This window comes from Nesoenas mayeri (genome assembly GCF_963082525.1).
Source record: "Nesoenas mayeri genome assembly, chromosome: 24".
In the NCBI taxonomy this organism is placed as follows: Eukaryota; Metazoa; Chordata; class Aves; order Columbiformes; family Columbidae; genus Nesoenas; species Nesoenas mayeri.
In genome coordinates, this window is record NC_137546.1 from 4,986,804 (window position 1) to 5,001,213 (window position 14,410).

At 53.6% G+C, this 14,410-nt stretch overlaps 2 protein-coding genes across 2 annotated transcripts in view; one reads left to right on the top strand and one right to left on the bottom strand.

Moving 5' to 3' along the window:
• TMCO4 (transmembrane and coiled-coil domains 4) overlaps window positions 1-5,632 on the top strand; it is a gene marked incomplete at its 3' end in the record, with an annotated part of 28,806 nt that extends 23,174 nt beyond the window's left edge. Inside the window, exon 13 of the mRNA XM_080358777.1 lies at window positions 5,354-5,632. Within this exon, the coding sequence (XP_080214903.1) occupies window positions 5,354-5,632 (279 nt within the window). The remainder of the gene's footprint in view (window positions 1-5,353) is intronic.
• A 1,452-nt stretch (window positions 5,633-7,084) lies between these two features.
• On the bottom strand, window positions 7,085-10,397 carry HTR6 (5-hydroxytryptamine receptor 6; the record flags this gene model as incomplete). The annotated part of the gene is made up of 3 exons (XM_080358803.1): window positions 7,085-7,504; window positions 8,176-8,334; window positions 9,675-10,397. The coding sequence occupies 3 exons, from the start codon at window positions 10,395-10,397 to the stop codon at window positions 7,085-7,087; spliced, it is 1,302 nt and encodes a 433-aa protein (XP_080214929.1).
• Window positions 10,398-14,410: the final 4,013 nt, after the last annotated feature.

The following is a 14,410-nucleotide window of genomic DNA, read 5'->3' on the forward strand; positions in this document are numbered from 1 at the left end:
ATATTATATGTCTCGCAATAATTTACTCAATTACCGTAAGCCAACTAATGATCTCATTGCCTTCTCTGTACTCATGAGTGAGCTCTTCCACAGAAAACCATGCAGAACTCAGCTTGTGTATTCATATTCGCTGTAATCTTGGTCGTGCAATCTTGTTTTTTCTATATCTTCATGTTCAAACTTATTTTCTCCAAACTGGACTGCAGGATGCTCAGCACACAGCTCAGGAAACTTCTGTGTCTTTGTTCCTGCCTTAAACGTCCCCAAAAGCTGGTAGAGATTGTCAGAGTTGCTCTGGAGCCAAAGACACTTTTAAGTGCTTTCAGATTTTTTGGAGCACCATCCCGCTGAGCCTATAAATACCCAACTGTTACCAGCTCACTTCATTCATTATAACCCAGCTCTGTACAGCCCTTGCCAGAAAACGCTGTGCAGATAAAATAGACTTTGCAGAACAAAATAGCAGCTTCCCAGAAGGAAGTGGTGTAGCAGAGGCTTTCAAACACAGTCCCGCACTGTCGCTGTTCTTGTACCTTTGCATCCTACTGGTTGCCTTGATTAGTATTTCCACACGCTCCCACGTCCCGTTTGTCACCATCCCCAGAGTTGCCATTAGTCGCTTGCGAGCAGTGACATCTGTTACGAGCCTGAAGAGAAAAAAGGCCAAAGAAATCAAGCTGTGGTGGCACTGGAGTGACTTTTCCTGTTGGTTTAGTCCATGTTACTCTCCTCTCTTTGACTTGTCCTCAGAGATGCTCTTGCCATTGACCTTCTGCTTCCTGAACTCTGAAACCTCACGGAGTCCTGCACAATTTATCCTGCCTGGCTCGCAGCATTTTTCCCCCAAAGGAGCGGTATTTACATTTCAGTGACATGAATAATGGTTGCAGAGCTGCTATCTGCTCATCTTCTATTGTCGTGCATCTGTATCCGTACTGCGTGATGCCAACAGACAGTCCCAGCGCTCCTCTCTTTTCAAAAAGCGCTGATGCTTTCACTTGCTAAATCTTCCTGCAAAGCAGTGGGGGAAAAAAGATCAACTCCCACTGGCAGAAAAACCTGCGTTAAGCAGGTGTCCCTCTCTTGATCCATTTTCCGGACCATGCAGCTTTATGAAAAGAAACGCAGATCATTCTGGTGAACATTTTGAAAGGGGAAGGAAATATTTAGGGGCAGTATTTTTAAGTGGCAAGAACACAAAGGTGGGTTTTGCTGCAAATATAGCACAGTAGCATAACAGAAATATATATAGAGATATTTTCTCTAATGGGGGCCAGCTCCCAGCTCCATCCCTTGCTGGAGATCCCCATCGGTTTCCTGCCAGGGGTAAGAAAGGACAAGCAGTGACAGAAAAATAAAGCACAGATGATGCAAAAGTGCTCAGTGTGCAAATACTAGGCAGGCAGCCTCAGTATTTTAGGCATCTCCCAGTCCATCCATGATGAAACCTGGACCACATCCAAAGGGGCTGCTTCTCTTTGCACCGAATCCTTAACTGAGGAGAGGGCTGGGAGACCTCAGGAATTGGCCTCCAAGGCATTTCATGCACGTCTTTCTTGATTAGTATGTTTTTTATCTGACTGTCAGTAAAAAAACCTGAGAGAAAAATGTCCTCCCACTCAGCAATATGTGGTTATAAAAGCCTTCCTAATGGTTGCAATGGGACTGATTTAGTCAGGAGATTTATTTGACAGCACCTGTTACAGAGACCAAGGCAGTAATTGAGCTGCAGTGTATTAGAATGATTGCTGTTTGTTCAAAACGGGATATCGTAGGTTACATTTTGCATTAACATTTGAATATTGCTGGAATGCTCAGGGTCAGAACGTGGGCAGAGCGTTTTCACAGGGGCTCACAAGCCAAGTAACAGGCGCTGAAGTTTCTCTGGGCGGTTTTAGTGCAGCAGAGACCAGGGATGAGCCTGCGAGTTTGGGGGCTGTAGGAATGTGTGGCTGGAAGTCCAGTAGCGAGCATAACAATTATTGAAGAAGTCAGCACTGTTCTCTCATTAAAGTTCTTTAGGCTATGATGAAGTTTTGAATTGACTTTAAAACTTCATTTCCCCTGCTTTCAATGGCCGCGTCATTCTCCTTTTCTGATGTTTATGTTTAAAACCTTCTTTATACCATCTAATCCCTTCTTTCCCAGTGCTACCCTAAAGCGGCTGGGGGTTTATTTCAGAGCGCAGGGTTGTACCGCGGTTCTCTTCCTGAACAACAAGTTCACCGATGCTTTTGGCGACGGGGAGTGAACGCTGGAGCTGTGTGGCAATAACCACAGTGCGGACGCTGTGTCGGGAGGAAGCAGTTTGCATTTCACGCTGTGTGTACACAACATATCTGACACAGCGGCGGGAAGACTTTGCTGCTGGAGAGTGAGGTGTGAGTATTATCTGAGCCTCAGGAACTGCAGCTCGCTCCACTAAACCCTCATCACGCCACACAAAGTAGTGTATTTGTCAAAACCCTGAAACTGTGATGCCCTGCAAGGCAGTCATTACCGCTCCTGCTGAAATAACAAAGCTCCGGAGACACTTTAACTCAATTCTTGAGTTAAAGTTGAGTCTTTAACTCAATTTTTTCTTGCATGGTAGAGTTGCTCTTTGGGTGTGATGGGCTCAAAACCAATCAGAGAGGTGAAATTCTCGGCTGTATTAACGACCTGAGCTCCTGCGACTTGCAGAGTCCCTGTGAATCCCCGGTTTGCGCTGCACAACGTGCCCGCTCCTCTGAAATCCTCCGTCAAGGATTTCGTTTGGCCAAGGGCAGCAGGGGAAAGCAGAGCCCAGCTGCTCTGTCCTTCCTCTCTCTCCCGCCCAATGACATTTTCGACACTTTGAGGTGGATTTGAACTTGAAAACCTTGCCAAACTGACCAAATTGTTCAGCCAGCTGGTCGATCCTGAGGAAAGCTGTGGTCTGTGCTTCTCTGGAGATCTCTCGGCGCGGTGCTGATGTCCCACAGCAGCATGAGTGATGCGGGCAGCTCGCTTGTGTTCTCTGGCGAGTCTAGGCAACCATAAAATCAGGTACAACAGGGGAGGAATCACCTGAGCTCGCTGATAAACCTACCCCACCGCTTTCATTTCCTTGTAACAAGCGTAAATCTATTTGCTTTGGTTATGAGAATTCTTTTCTACTCCATTTATTTTGAAACGCCTCCTGCACTTTGTTCTGACAAATATTGAGACCATTGTTTATTTCTCTTTCAAGTTTTTATTGTCCCTTAGCAATGTTTTACATGTTTCCAACCCTTCTCCAGCACAGCCCAGCCAGCGGAGGAATTCAGCTGTTCGCTTTGCAGACGAAAACAGGCTTTTGAGAGGCCAAATTGCTGAATTTCCCCACCAGGACACTGTCACAGCTTTCAGGCTTCTAGGGAATTTGTTCACCATTCTATTCCCGATGGCTCAATCCTTAATGTCGCGGTGGAGCGGAGAGTCCTACCTCCTCGCACGCTTCTCAGGGCTTAGTGGAATCCTCTCCTGGGCTGTTCTGGACACAGAAGTGAGTTTCCTTTGAGGAGATTCAGTGGTATTAGCAGAGCTGCACACAGACCGGCTTTTGGGAGGGCTCAGCTTCTCTTTTAGCACAGGCTCAGGCTCTTCAGAATTGCTCATTCCCAGTGGCTCCCAGTGATCATGGTGCTCCAGAAGAGGAATTCCCCATTGTTTTAGTCTGGAAGCTGCTGGGTGCAGAGGAGTTATGAAAACCTCGTCCTCAGGGCGGCAGAGGAAATTGTTCTCTCTGACTCAGTGACAGAACAGGCTGAGAAATCCCCGAGCGCTGACCAGGGCAGGTCGGTTGTAACGACCGCAGAGGTTTCAGAACGCAGCAAACCGCGAGACTTCAGCAGCCCCTCCCAGTAAGTCCATTTTCAACTTGTTCCTCCCCACTTTGCCCAACACTGGGCTCATTTCTTTCTGTAGCACCGAGCACTGCGCAGTAAAACTTCATGCTTTTCCAGAGAACAATGTACACCTCTTAACAGCCAGTCGATTAGTCCTTCAATGGTTATTTTAATTAACTAATCTGTTCAAAACATCAAGAGCCTGTTGAGCCATCTGGACTGATTAAAGCCACATATTGCACTGCTAATGCACTGATTAAATCCTTCATTTTGCTCCAAGTCCTAAGTGCATCCAAATGTCGCCGCTTCACGCACGCAGCTCGGAGGTTCGAATTTTGCCCGTGCACGAAGAGCAGCTTTGCTTGAGGTTTGGGTTTCTTCACAGAGCTCTGCAACGAGCTCTTTAACATCTTGTGTGAGCATCAGCCCCTTCTTGGGATGCTCATACCCACGCTGGGAAGGTGGAAACCTGGGATTGTGGTGTCAGGATTCCCGGCTGGGGAAATCACCTAATTACTAGCAAGATTTGGGAAAACCAGAGGCCTGAGCTTTCTGGCTGGGTCAGATTTAAGCTGTTAGAAATAGAATTTAGCAAAGGTGCTGAAATATCTTAGGGTTCGAATCTTCATCTTGGCTGAAATCCACAGGCCAGCCAGTGAGTGGAGCATTGAAATAACCCGGCTCAGCCTGACCACACCTTCCTCATCACCAAAAAACCTGCTATAAATCCACCTTGGGATTCTTCACTCCCATTTTGGCTGTGAGTACAACAGGAGATCCAAAAGCTGGTCTGTAGTAGGATCTGAAATGCTCAGCATGCACAGGACACCTAAACCAGAGAAGTTTCTGCCCTTCCAGCCAACCCATTAGTGTATGACAATAATTTCCATCTCAGAGGGGATTTTCTCTCCCTCCTGCGCCCTGAGAGGAAGGGTGCACTCCAGCATCCATCTCAGAAGGGTTTATCTTACCATGGAAACCACCTTACAATAAAAATGTCCGGGCTTTTGCACATATTGTTGACTTTAATTTGGTTTATGAACCCATAACTTCCTGGTTTTATATGGCGTGGGACAGCTCAGCGCACCTTCCAGCCAAGAACCTGCACATGCTTGGTAGCTGAGATTTAATGGCTGTATCCTAATTTAAATAAGATAATCTTTGTTTTTACAAGGCACAGGAAGGATATGTGATTTAGCAGAGAACAGGGGGCTGAGCTAAGGCAGCTTTTCTCCTACCTGAGTGTCTCTCACCGTGGCTCCTCTTACCCGCACGGCGCCGCGGATCAGCAATGTCCAAGCACTTAAACACGCATCTGTCAGAGGAGAAGCGACCCAGCAGCGTGTGCCACCAAGGCAGCAGCGGTTGGGGTCATTCAATGGACAGCTGCCTTTTCCAGCCCTCGTTCTTTCAGCTTTTCGGAGCTAAAACCAAGTCTCACAGCAGCACTGGCTTTTGAGATGAAGCTCCCCACAGGTCCCTCACTAAATGACTCTTGTTCGCAGGTAAACGGCCACCTGGACTACATGAAGCAAATGGACACGATCCTAAGAGCTGTGGGCGTCAAAACCAAGGAGTGTCGGCTGATTGAGAAAGGCAGCGGCAGTTTTTTCTCCCCTCTGGCCAAGAAATCCCAGCGAGCAGCGGAAAACACCAAACAAGAGGAGGATGCGCCTGGCGGGGACCACCGGGATTCCTCCAGCTCTCCCTTGGCAGAAACCTCCCTCCCCTGCCCAGATTGTTCACACGGTGGGGACGGCAACAAACAGGCAGGAGCAAATTAGAGCTCGTTGTGTTGGGCAGAGATGCTCGGCCAGCAATAAAACTGCTTTCAGAGCAGCGTCCGTCGCGCTGGGATCCCCCAACGAGCATCGGTGGAGCCGGCAGAGCTGGAGCTGCAGTTTCCAGCCCCTCTGGAGCGGCTGGACCGTGGCACCGGAGCATCACTGCGTCAGAGCTTGTGGAGCAGCCGCCCACAGCATCTCCCACAGATGAGAAATGGCCGATTCCTGCCCAAATCAGCGTTTCTCCTCAGGAAGCGGCGGCACAACCCTCCTGGCACAAACTGGGATGCTTTGTGCTCAGGTGTCTGTATAACTGAGAGCTCCAGGAGCACAAACGCGTTAGTGTGAGCTCAGAAACGGGCAGCAAGGCTTGTGGAGTGTGAGTGCCGGGGGGCCCAACAAGCACCTCCCAGCCCATCTCTGCACCCGAAAGGCACTTGAGGGAGAATTTGCCCAAAGCATTTGTTGTTTCATTATTTTTAAGTGCCTACTTCCCATATTACTCCCTATTCTCTCTGCTAATGGCTATGAGGAGGGTTGAGGGGGTGGCGTTGTCCTTTAAAAGGCCATATTTGTTTAGATTCTTATTTGAAGGGGAAATAAAGTATATTTTCTAACTGCATCATCTAAAAATTGATGGATTTTCAGAGCAAAGTACGATGGTCATGTGCCAAAAATAGGAAGGTGTAGGATGAAATCTAAAGGGAAACTTATCTCGTTGCTTCTTCCTGCCGGGATACCCAGCGAGGCACAAACAAGCTGAACACCCACACCCTTGCTGAATAGCCAAAAAACAGCCGCCGAACATTTTGCATCCAATTTAACCCCCCGTAGCGCAGGCTGCTCATGATCAAACATGATGGTTTCACTGTGGAACTCACTGCTTCCGCGGGAGACCGGGAGAAATACAGCCCGAATCAGGCGAGGAAATTAAACTCGGAAAAGACGGGATGTTCTGTGGGCCGAAGCAGCCCTAAGTCTTGGGCTGTGAGTCCTGGATGTGGTTCCCGGTGCTGCTTTTGGTGCTTTCGGTGAGACGGAGGTGACCTGTGGAGCTGTGGCAGCTGAAAACCAAACCTGGGTTTGAGTTCAGGGAGACAGAAGCTGTAGAAAGGGTCTGGAATCCGAGATTCAGACTAAGCGGAGGTGAAACAGCATCAAGAAGCAGCTCTCAGAGAAGGGGGAGGGATTGGCGACAGTGAGCGAAGGAGGGATGGGGAGAGAGAGAAACGAGGCAGATTAATTCAGCAGTAAAACGTGGCTTTGCAGTGTTTAAACCCACCCGCAGAAGCGCTTGGTGACGACGTCTTCTCCAAGGAGACTCACATTGCGTTTGCAGAGGGTATCGAGGAGCTCTGCGTGGGCCGGGCGATGTCCAGTGGCAAATTTAGGGCTGGGGACACCCTCCCCAGCACACAGAGGTCCCGTCACCCCCTGTCGGGGTCTCCCAGCTCAGGCCACGGGGGTCCCAAGCTGCCGGGGCTGCAGCTCCGCGTCCGAGGGCTCCACGTCGAAGAGGTTGACCAAGCGTGCGCCGGGGGCCGGGTGAGCCCGGGGGCCGTTTTCGGCCGTCAGCACGTTGTGTTCATTCCCCAGCGCCCCGGAGTCGAGCGAGTCGGTCTCGGCCGGCAAGGTGAGGACGTTCTTGAGGGAGGTGGGGGCGCGGGGTCCACTGTTGGAGTTCCTCATGGAGAGGGAGATGGCGCTGGGCCGGGGCTCCCCCGCGCGCCGGCAGCACGGCAGGTACCTGCCCATGGCCCGCTTGAAGTCCCGCATGAAGAGCGGGTAGATGATGGGGTTCATGGTGCTGTTGCAGTAACCCAGCCAGGTGAGCACGTCGAAGAAGCCGGCGGGGACGCAGCCGCAGGCGGCCTGGCAGGATTGGAACCATAGAACAGAATCACTGAATCGTTTGGGTTGGAAAAGCCCCTCAAGATCCTCGAGTCCAACTGTTCCCCCACCCCTGTCCCTGCCCCGTGTCCTGAGAACCTCATGTCCGTCTGTCCAACCCTCCAGGGATGGTGACTCCAGCACTGCCCTGGGCAGCCTGTTCCAATGCCCCACAGCCCTTTGGGGAAGAAATTGTTCCCACATCCAACCTCACCCTCCCCTGGCGCAACTTGAGGCCGTTTCCTCTGCTCCTGGCGCTTGTTCCTGGGGAGCAGAGCCCGACCCCCCTGGCTCCAAGCTCCTTGCAGGCAGTTCAGAGATCAGAAGGTCTCCCCTCAGCTCCTGTTCTCCTGGGTAAATAGTTTGGGTTGGAAGGGACCTTCAAAGCTCATCTAGTCCAACCCCCTTTGCAGCGTTTCCCACCTCAGCCCCAATCCAGAGCCATTTTCCAGGCATCCCAACATGGTTTTTCTTTCGCAGGAATCCTCCAAAACCCTTCCGAAGGGTTTTCCATTGCCGTTGCTCCCTGGGGAATTTCCATCTTTGGTGCTAGACGCTTCCCAGCAAGACCTGCAGGCACCTGCGATCCAACCCGGCTGCATTCAGAGCGAAAAGCTTTTGAAAACCCGACACAAGCCGCCGTCTGTGCTCACCTGCGTCACGTTGGTGACGAAGAAGGGCAGCCAAGCCACGAAGAACATGCCCAAGAGGATGCCCAGTGTCAGGCTGGCCTTCAGCGCCTTCTTGCTGTGCTTGTTGGCGAATCTCCTGCTCTCGCTGCCGCCCGAGGGCTGGGTCGGGGTCTGGGGGACCTGCAGCGGGACACGAGATGGTGAGCGACAGCACCCACCGCCCACCCATGGAAAAGGCGTTTGGTGCTGCAAATCCTGCCTAAAAATCCCCATTACGTCCCTTCTGGCAAGGTGGCACACGCCACGGCCCCTGAGCCAGAAATCGGGAAGAAGAAGCCACAGAAACCCTCAACATCGAAATAATTCTTCTCTTTTTTAAACCATAAAATAGGGGCTTTATCATTAAGGCACTTCGCTTACAGAAAAATGCAGCTCAGTGAATGTTGTGCTGTGGATAAATCATGCCCTGAAGAGGAGCTGTAGCCATGGATTAGAGCAGCAAACTCATGTCAAACATTGCAGCCTACAAATGCTGTAACTAACTCAGTCCTCCATCCACTCTCACCACCTAAAATTAAGTTGTTATTATCTCAGCCCTCCACCATAATTAAACGAGGCCCCGCTGCTGCTCCACTTCCTGCCCGAAAAGAGAACAAAAATCTGCTTCAAAAGATGTGTTTGTAGAGTCCAAACACCTGGCAACCATGGAGAAAATAGATATTTTATTATATTATCTGTTTATTCTTTGATTCCCATTTTCCTTTTAAATATCAGGTGCATCTTTTCAGGTGTGGGAGAGCTGGCCGGGCCAGAGAGTCCGGGCTCCTTTCTTAAAAGAGAACAACAAACTAAATCTAAGTATTTAAAGGCAATTAAGTTTGTCTTTTCCCTGTAGGATATGAGGTCAATAAAGCCTATTACGGAGAATTAAAGCTCAGTGGCAATTAACCTTCTCCCGGAGAAACACAAACGAGCGCAGCCACGTTTGGGTTATAAAAACCACACGCGCTGGAGTAACGAGGGATTTTGCAGCTCCCGTTATAGACCCGGTAACAAAAATAGAAGCTGGTTCTTCAAAATAAGGTGCTCTGCGGAATTTGGGATTTGCTGTTGTTTAAAGTCCTTCTCCCCCATATGTCTCACACCCACCATGGCCACGATTTCCAAGTGGAAAGTCAGATAAAGGTTCAAACCCTCTGGGATGATGAGAGCCAAGAAGGGGGCGAAACTCCCATTTATTTTGTGCCGCTGAGCATTTTCGGCCGTATCTTAATTTATTTCTTTCCTTCTGCTCGTGCTGTTTCTGTGCTCTGGAGCAGCATAGAAACAAACCACCGCCGGGACGAGAAATGGGGCAGCACCAAGAACATCCCAGCGGAACCGTCCTCCCATCGCCGAGGTGCATCTGCCCAAAAATCTCCCCGCCCTGTGATCTGGTTGCCAAATCCCTTGGCTGGCAAAGACACCCTAGGCACCCAAATCATTGGGTTCTGCAAACAACGTCCCCACAGCCACCTTACCTGCGGCACGGTCTCGTCGGCGGTGGCCACGTTGGAGGCGAGAGAAGCCACCTGCACCGCTTGCTTGCGGGCCGCCAGCAGGATGCGGCAGTAGGTGAAGGAGATGGCGGCGGACGGGAGGAAGAAGGTGAGGCAGGAGGCCACCAAGGCGTAGGGCAAGCTGACCAGCAGCCGACACTGGTCCTCGTCCCCCCGGGAGGTGACATTCGGGGTGCGGACTTCAAACTCCAGCTTGTGCCAGCCCATCTTGATGGGGAGGAAGGAGGCGAGTGCGGCCAAGGTCCAGGTGGCCAGGATGAGCCCGAGGGCTCGGCAGGACGTCATGCGCAGCTTGTACTTGAGTGGGGAGATGATGAGCAGGTAGCGGTCCAGGCTGATGATGCAGAGGTTGAGGATGGAAGCGCTGCAGCACATGACGTCAAAGGAGGACCAGAGGGAGCAGAAGTCACCGTGCAGCACCCAGCGGCCGTAGAGCTGGTTGAGCATGGCCGGGGGCATCACCACCAGCCCCACCATCAGGTCGGACATGAAGAGGGACACCAGGAAGTAGTTGGAGGTGTTCCGCAGGGAGCGCTGGGTGACGATGAGGAGGATGAGGAGGAAGTTCCCTGCTGCGGTCAGCAGGATGATGAAGCAGAGGAAAGCGGCCACCCAGCTGCTCCCCACCAGCAGCGAGCGCTCCCCCAGCACGCTGGCGTTGGGGGACCCCGAATCGCCCTCCATGAGGAGCAGCGCTGGGGGGACCTTCTCCAGCCGTGACCTGCGCTAGGTGATCATGGCTGAGCCAGCCCTGGGGGATGAAGTGCCACCTCGCTGCCTCTACTCTGTGTCCGTCCTCCTTCCTCCTCTCCTCCTCCTCTCCCTCGCTTCCCCCCGCCTCTCACTTCACTGGCAATCAGGGCAGAGTGACATTCCCAGGAGCTGCTCCGCAGGAGCAAGGCTCTCCTCCTCGGTACTCACAGCCAGGAATTGCCTCGTCTCTGCAAATCCCCCTCGGCTGGGATGTCCCTGGATGCTGCTGCTGGATGCTCCGGACACTGGAGAGGCTTGGGATGCTCTGGATTCCGGGATGCTCGAGATGCCAGGGATGCTCTGCATGCTCCGATGCTCTGGATGTGCTGGAGCAGGGAATCTGGACCCTAGGATGCTCTGGACCTCAGGATGCTCCAGATGCTGGGGATGCTCTGGATCCCTGATACTCCAGACGCTGGGGATGCTCTGGCCCCCCAGAACTCAGCTGTTCCCCAGCCGGGCTCCCCTCTGCAGAGCTCTGTGCCCCACTGAGCTCAGCTCTGCCGCAGCAGCGGTGGAGCAGCCCTGAGGCGAGTCCGGGGATGCTCCCAGCCCAGGTCGCCGTGAGGAGGAAGATGCAACACTCAGGATCACAGGAAGGCGTCTGCCCCCGAGCAGAGGTGTGTGCAGGGGTGTGAGTGTGAGTGTGTGTGTGTGTGTGTGTGTGTGTGTGTGAGTGTGTGTGTGTGCAGGCGCCAGCCAGACTTTCACCCGCTGCGCTGCGATGCACAGAGAAGGATGCAGAAATGCTGATTCGGAAGAGGTGGGGTTGGGAGCGGGGAGAGAGGAGGAGATGAAATGAAATGCTAATGAAAACAGGGATCTGCTGCAAACTCCACAAAGTGGCAGCCAGACAGTTGCCTTTTCTGCCTTAAAGTGCCATCCAGCTCTGCCTCCCCTCCCGCGTTCACCCGGCAGGTGGGCAGTGACCCAGCAGCGCTGGTTCCATCCGCCAGTCGCTAAGAAGCAAAATTTCGCAAAGCCAAAGAGAAAGCAACAAAACGCGCCTGCCACCGCCACGGCTGCCTGCCCAGCCAGCAGCCAGCGGCACCGACAGGACTTGCTGGCTGACCTTCCAGCAATCTGTGGCCAGGGACAGAGGGCACAAGCAGAATTCCACCCAGGGTTGTTGGGGACCCCTCGGTGCAGCCAAGGACCCTGTGGCAACCGGCCCTTTGGCAAGCGGGAGGCAACAGGTCAGAGAAGCCAGCGGGTCCTGGCGGCTTCTTCATCCCATCCCGCTCAGAAGACGCTTGTGAATCTGTGAGTGTTGCTCTGTGTCCCACGCCACCAGTGTCACAACCAGTATCTTGGGGCACTTGGCCGAGCTGGATTTATATTTTTTGAATTGCCCAGCTGCCAAAATGGTTTGTTTGTTTTGTTGTTTGTTTTTTCTTCCAACAAACGGCTGCGAATCTGCCGGGGGAGACCAGAGCCGCTGGCACTGACTCCAGCACAAACCGGAGCCGTGTGTGTGTCCCCGCTGTCCTCACGCTGCGGTCACAGGGCCAGACGTGTCCCTTCCCTCCCCACGCTGCCGCCAAAGCCTTCACTAACAGGCCCCCCAGGGACGATGCTGCTGCAGATGTGCACACAAGCTCCAGCTGTGCACGTCACACACCCCACGGCCCCGTCCCGCTGCACCCCCAGCGTCGCCCACCCCAGGACAGAAATCCGTCACTTTACCAAGATTCACTTTTCTAATCACCTTCTCGACGTCATCGTGCTTTTTTCAGCGGCTGAACGGGCAGTTTGGGTGTCTGAGCACAGGATGGGGGAGATGCGAAGCAGCGCTCTCCCCTGCACACAGACACACGCACCCATGGCCCCTCCTGATCTCTGTGCACCTCCAAAACTGCTCCCTGGGGAGCAGCTGCCATCACTGGTACCAGGACAAGCTCTCCTGGGAGTTTGTGCGCAACGTCTGCCTGCCCTCCGCCTCCCCAGGACCCTCTCCTGGGATCCTGGGATGCTCCAACCCCCTGGCCACCTCTGCGTCACTCGTGCTGGCGGGGACCCAGGGCACAGCGCACACACGCGAGGCTCTGATCGCAGCAGGAGGTTTCTTTAGAAAAGCGCTTGTACCAGGAAACCCTCGCTTCCTCGTCCCATCTGCGCCGGGAACCAGCAAGAAAAACCACGCTGAGCACCCCCCGTGGCAGCCGCCCCAGCTGGGAAAACGCAGCGCGGCTGCACAGACCGATCCCAGCTGGTGCTCGGCGAGGAAGTCACGGCACAGCACAAAGCTGAGCGTCCTCAGCCCCGCTGCACACAGCCGGGGCACCTCGGTTTGTCTCCAGAGCTTTTACAATCACAGAATCATTTTGGTGGCAAAAGCCCCTCAAGATAACTGAGTCCAACCGTTCCCCAGCCCTGGCACTGCCCCATGTCCTGAGAACCTCATGTCCGTCTGTCCAACCCTCCAGGGCTGGTGACTCCAGCACTGCCCTGGGCAGCCTGTTCCAATGCCCCACAGCCCTTTGGGGAAGAAATTGTTCCCACATCCAACCTCAACCTCCCCTGGCGCAACTTGAGGCCGTTTCCTCTCATCCTGGCGCTTGTTCCTGGGGAGCAGAGCCCGACCCCCCTGGCTCCAAGCTCCTTTCAGGCAGTTCAGAGATCAGAAGGTCTCCCCTCAGCTCCTGTTCCCAGGGCTCAGCTCAGGCTCTGAGCATCATCTGATCGTTTCTGGGGACACAACCACACCGGGCGTCCTGGCACCGGTGGGATCCAAGGTTTCCCCGGCTTGGGGAATGCACAATGCAAACACCCTTGGGAAGGGCCCAGTGGTTTTCAGCCAAGGCGCTGGTGTCCCCTCCTCACCCACGAAGGGACGTCCACATCCACGTCCACGTCCGAGTTCACCTTCCTCCGCTCCAGAGAGGCCATGAACATCTGGATGCCACCAAGCACGCTGGACCAAGAGTGTCACCTAGTGGCAACAGAGCCGACAAAAGGTTGCACGATCCCGCAGAGACCCCACGCGCATCCCACACGAGTGGGACCCAACAGTCCTTAAACCATGAGCGCAGCCACACCTGGGTGACAGCTGATGTGTCCCCGCGTCCACATGCAGCCCAGATGCTGCGATTTGGGGTCTGTTTGCCTCTTAGCGGCTCTATCACCTCCCAAACTGAAGGCAGCAGAAAGCTAACCCATCGCTCTCGCGGACCCCGCACCCTCCTGCGCTGCTGTCCTGGCTGCTGTAAACGGCCTCTCCCCCGTCAGCACTTTGAGGAGGCATCAGAGCACTGAGAAATGGAAGTCAGAACTAATTTATTTAAGAAAACAAAAAACAAAACAAAACAACCACCTTGTAAAAAGGAGGGGGAGGCATCGATTACAAGCTCCAGAAGCTCTTGTCAGGACAGCGCCAAAGAAATCAGCTTTATACAACAGAGAGAAAGGGGTAGCAGGAGGGTCCTGGGGCCGTCCCCCCACCCTGCATGAGCTGTCCCCTGCGCGGGGACATCGGCATCCCAGCACTCGTCCCCCTTCTCCCTCCACCACCGTTAAAGTGCAGCAGGGAGAGTGGGGCGAGGGTCTGGCTCCCACCCCCAGCACAACTCTTGCTCTCAGCCTTCCCCTGAGGGCCACGGAACGTGAAATCCCAGCGCCCACGGCACGACCCGGCTCCCTCGTCCCCTGTGTGGTGGCCCTGAGGACCAGCAAGTTTCCTTGGGCTCTCGCCACCGCAGTTCCCAGCAACCTCACACACGCAGCCCCAGAGGCACATCCTGGGGCAAAACGCTCCCCAAGAGCTAAAACAAGAGGGGGTTGGGGTTGAATTAAGGCCCAGGAGGAACAGTGAGTCCATGCTGAGCCCCTGTGTCCTTGGAGGAAGAAGGGATGATGCTGGTCCTGCATACCCCGGGAGAGATGCGCATCTCCTGGGGGACTGTGGAGAGCTGATCCCTTGTTCCTCCAGCCCAGCTATGAGCTGT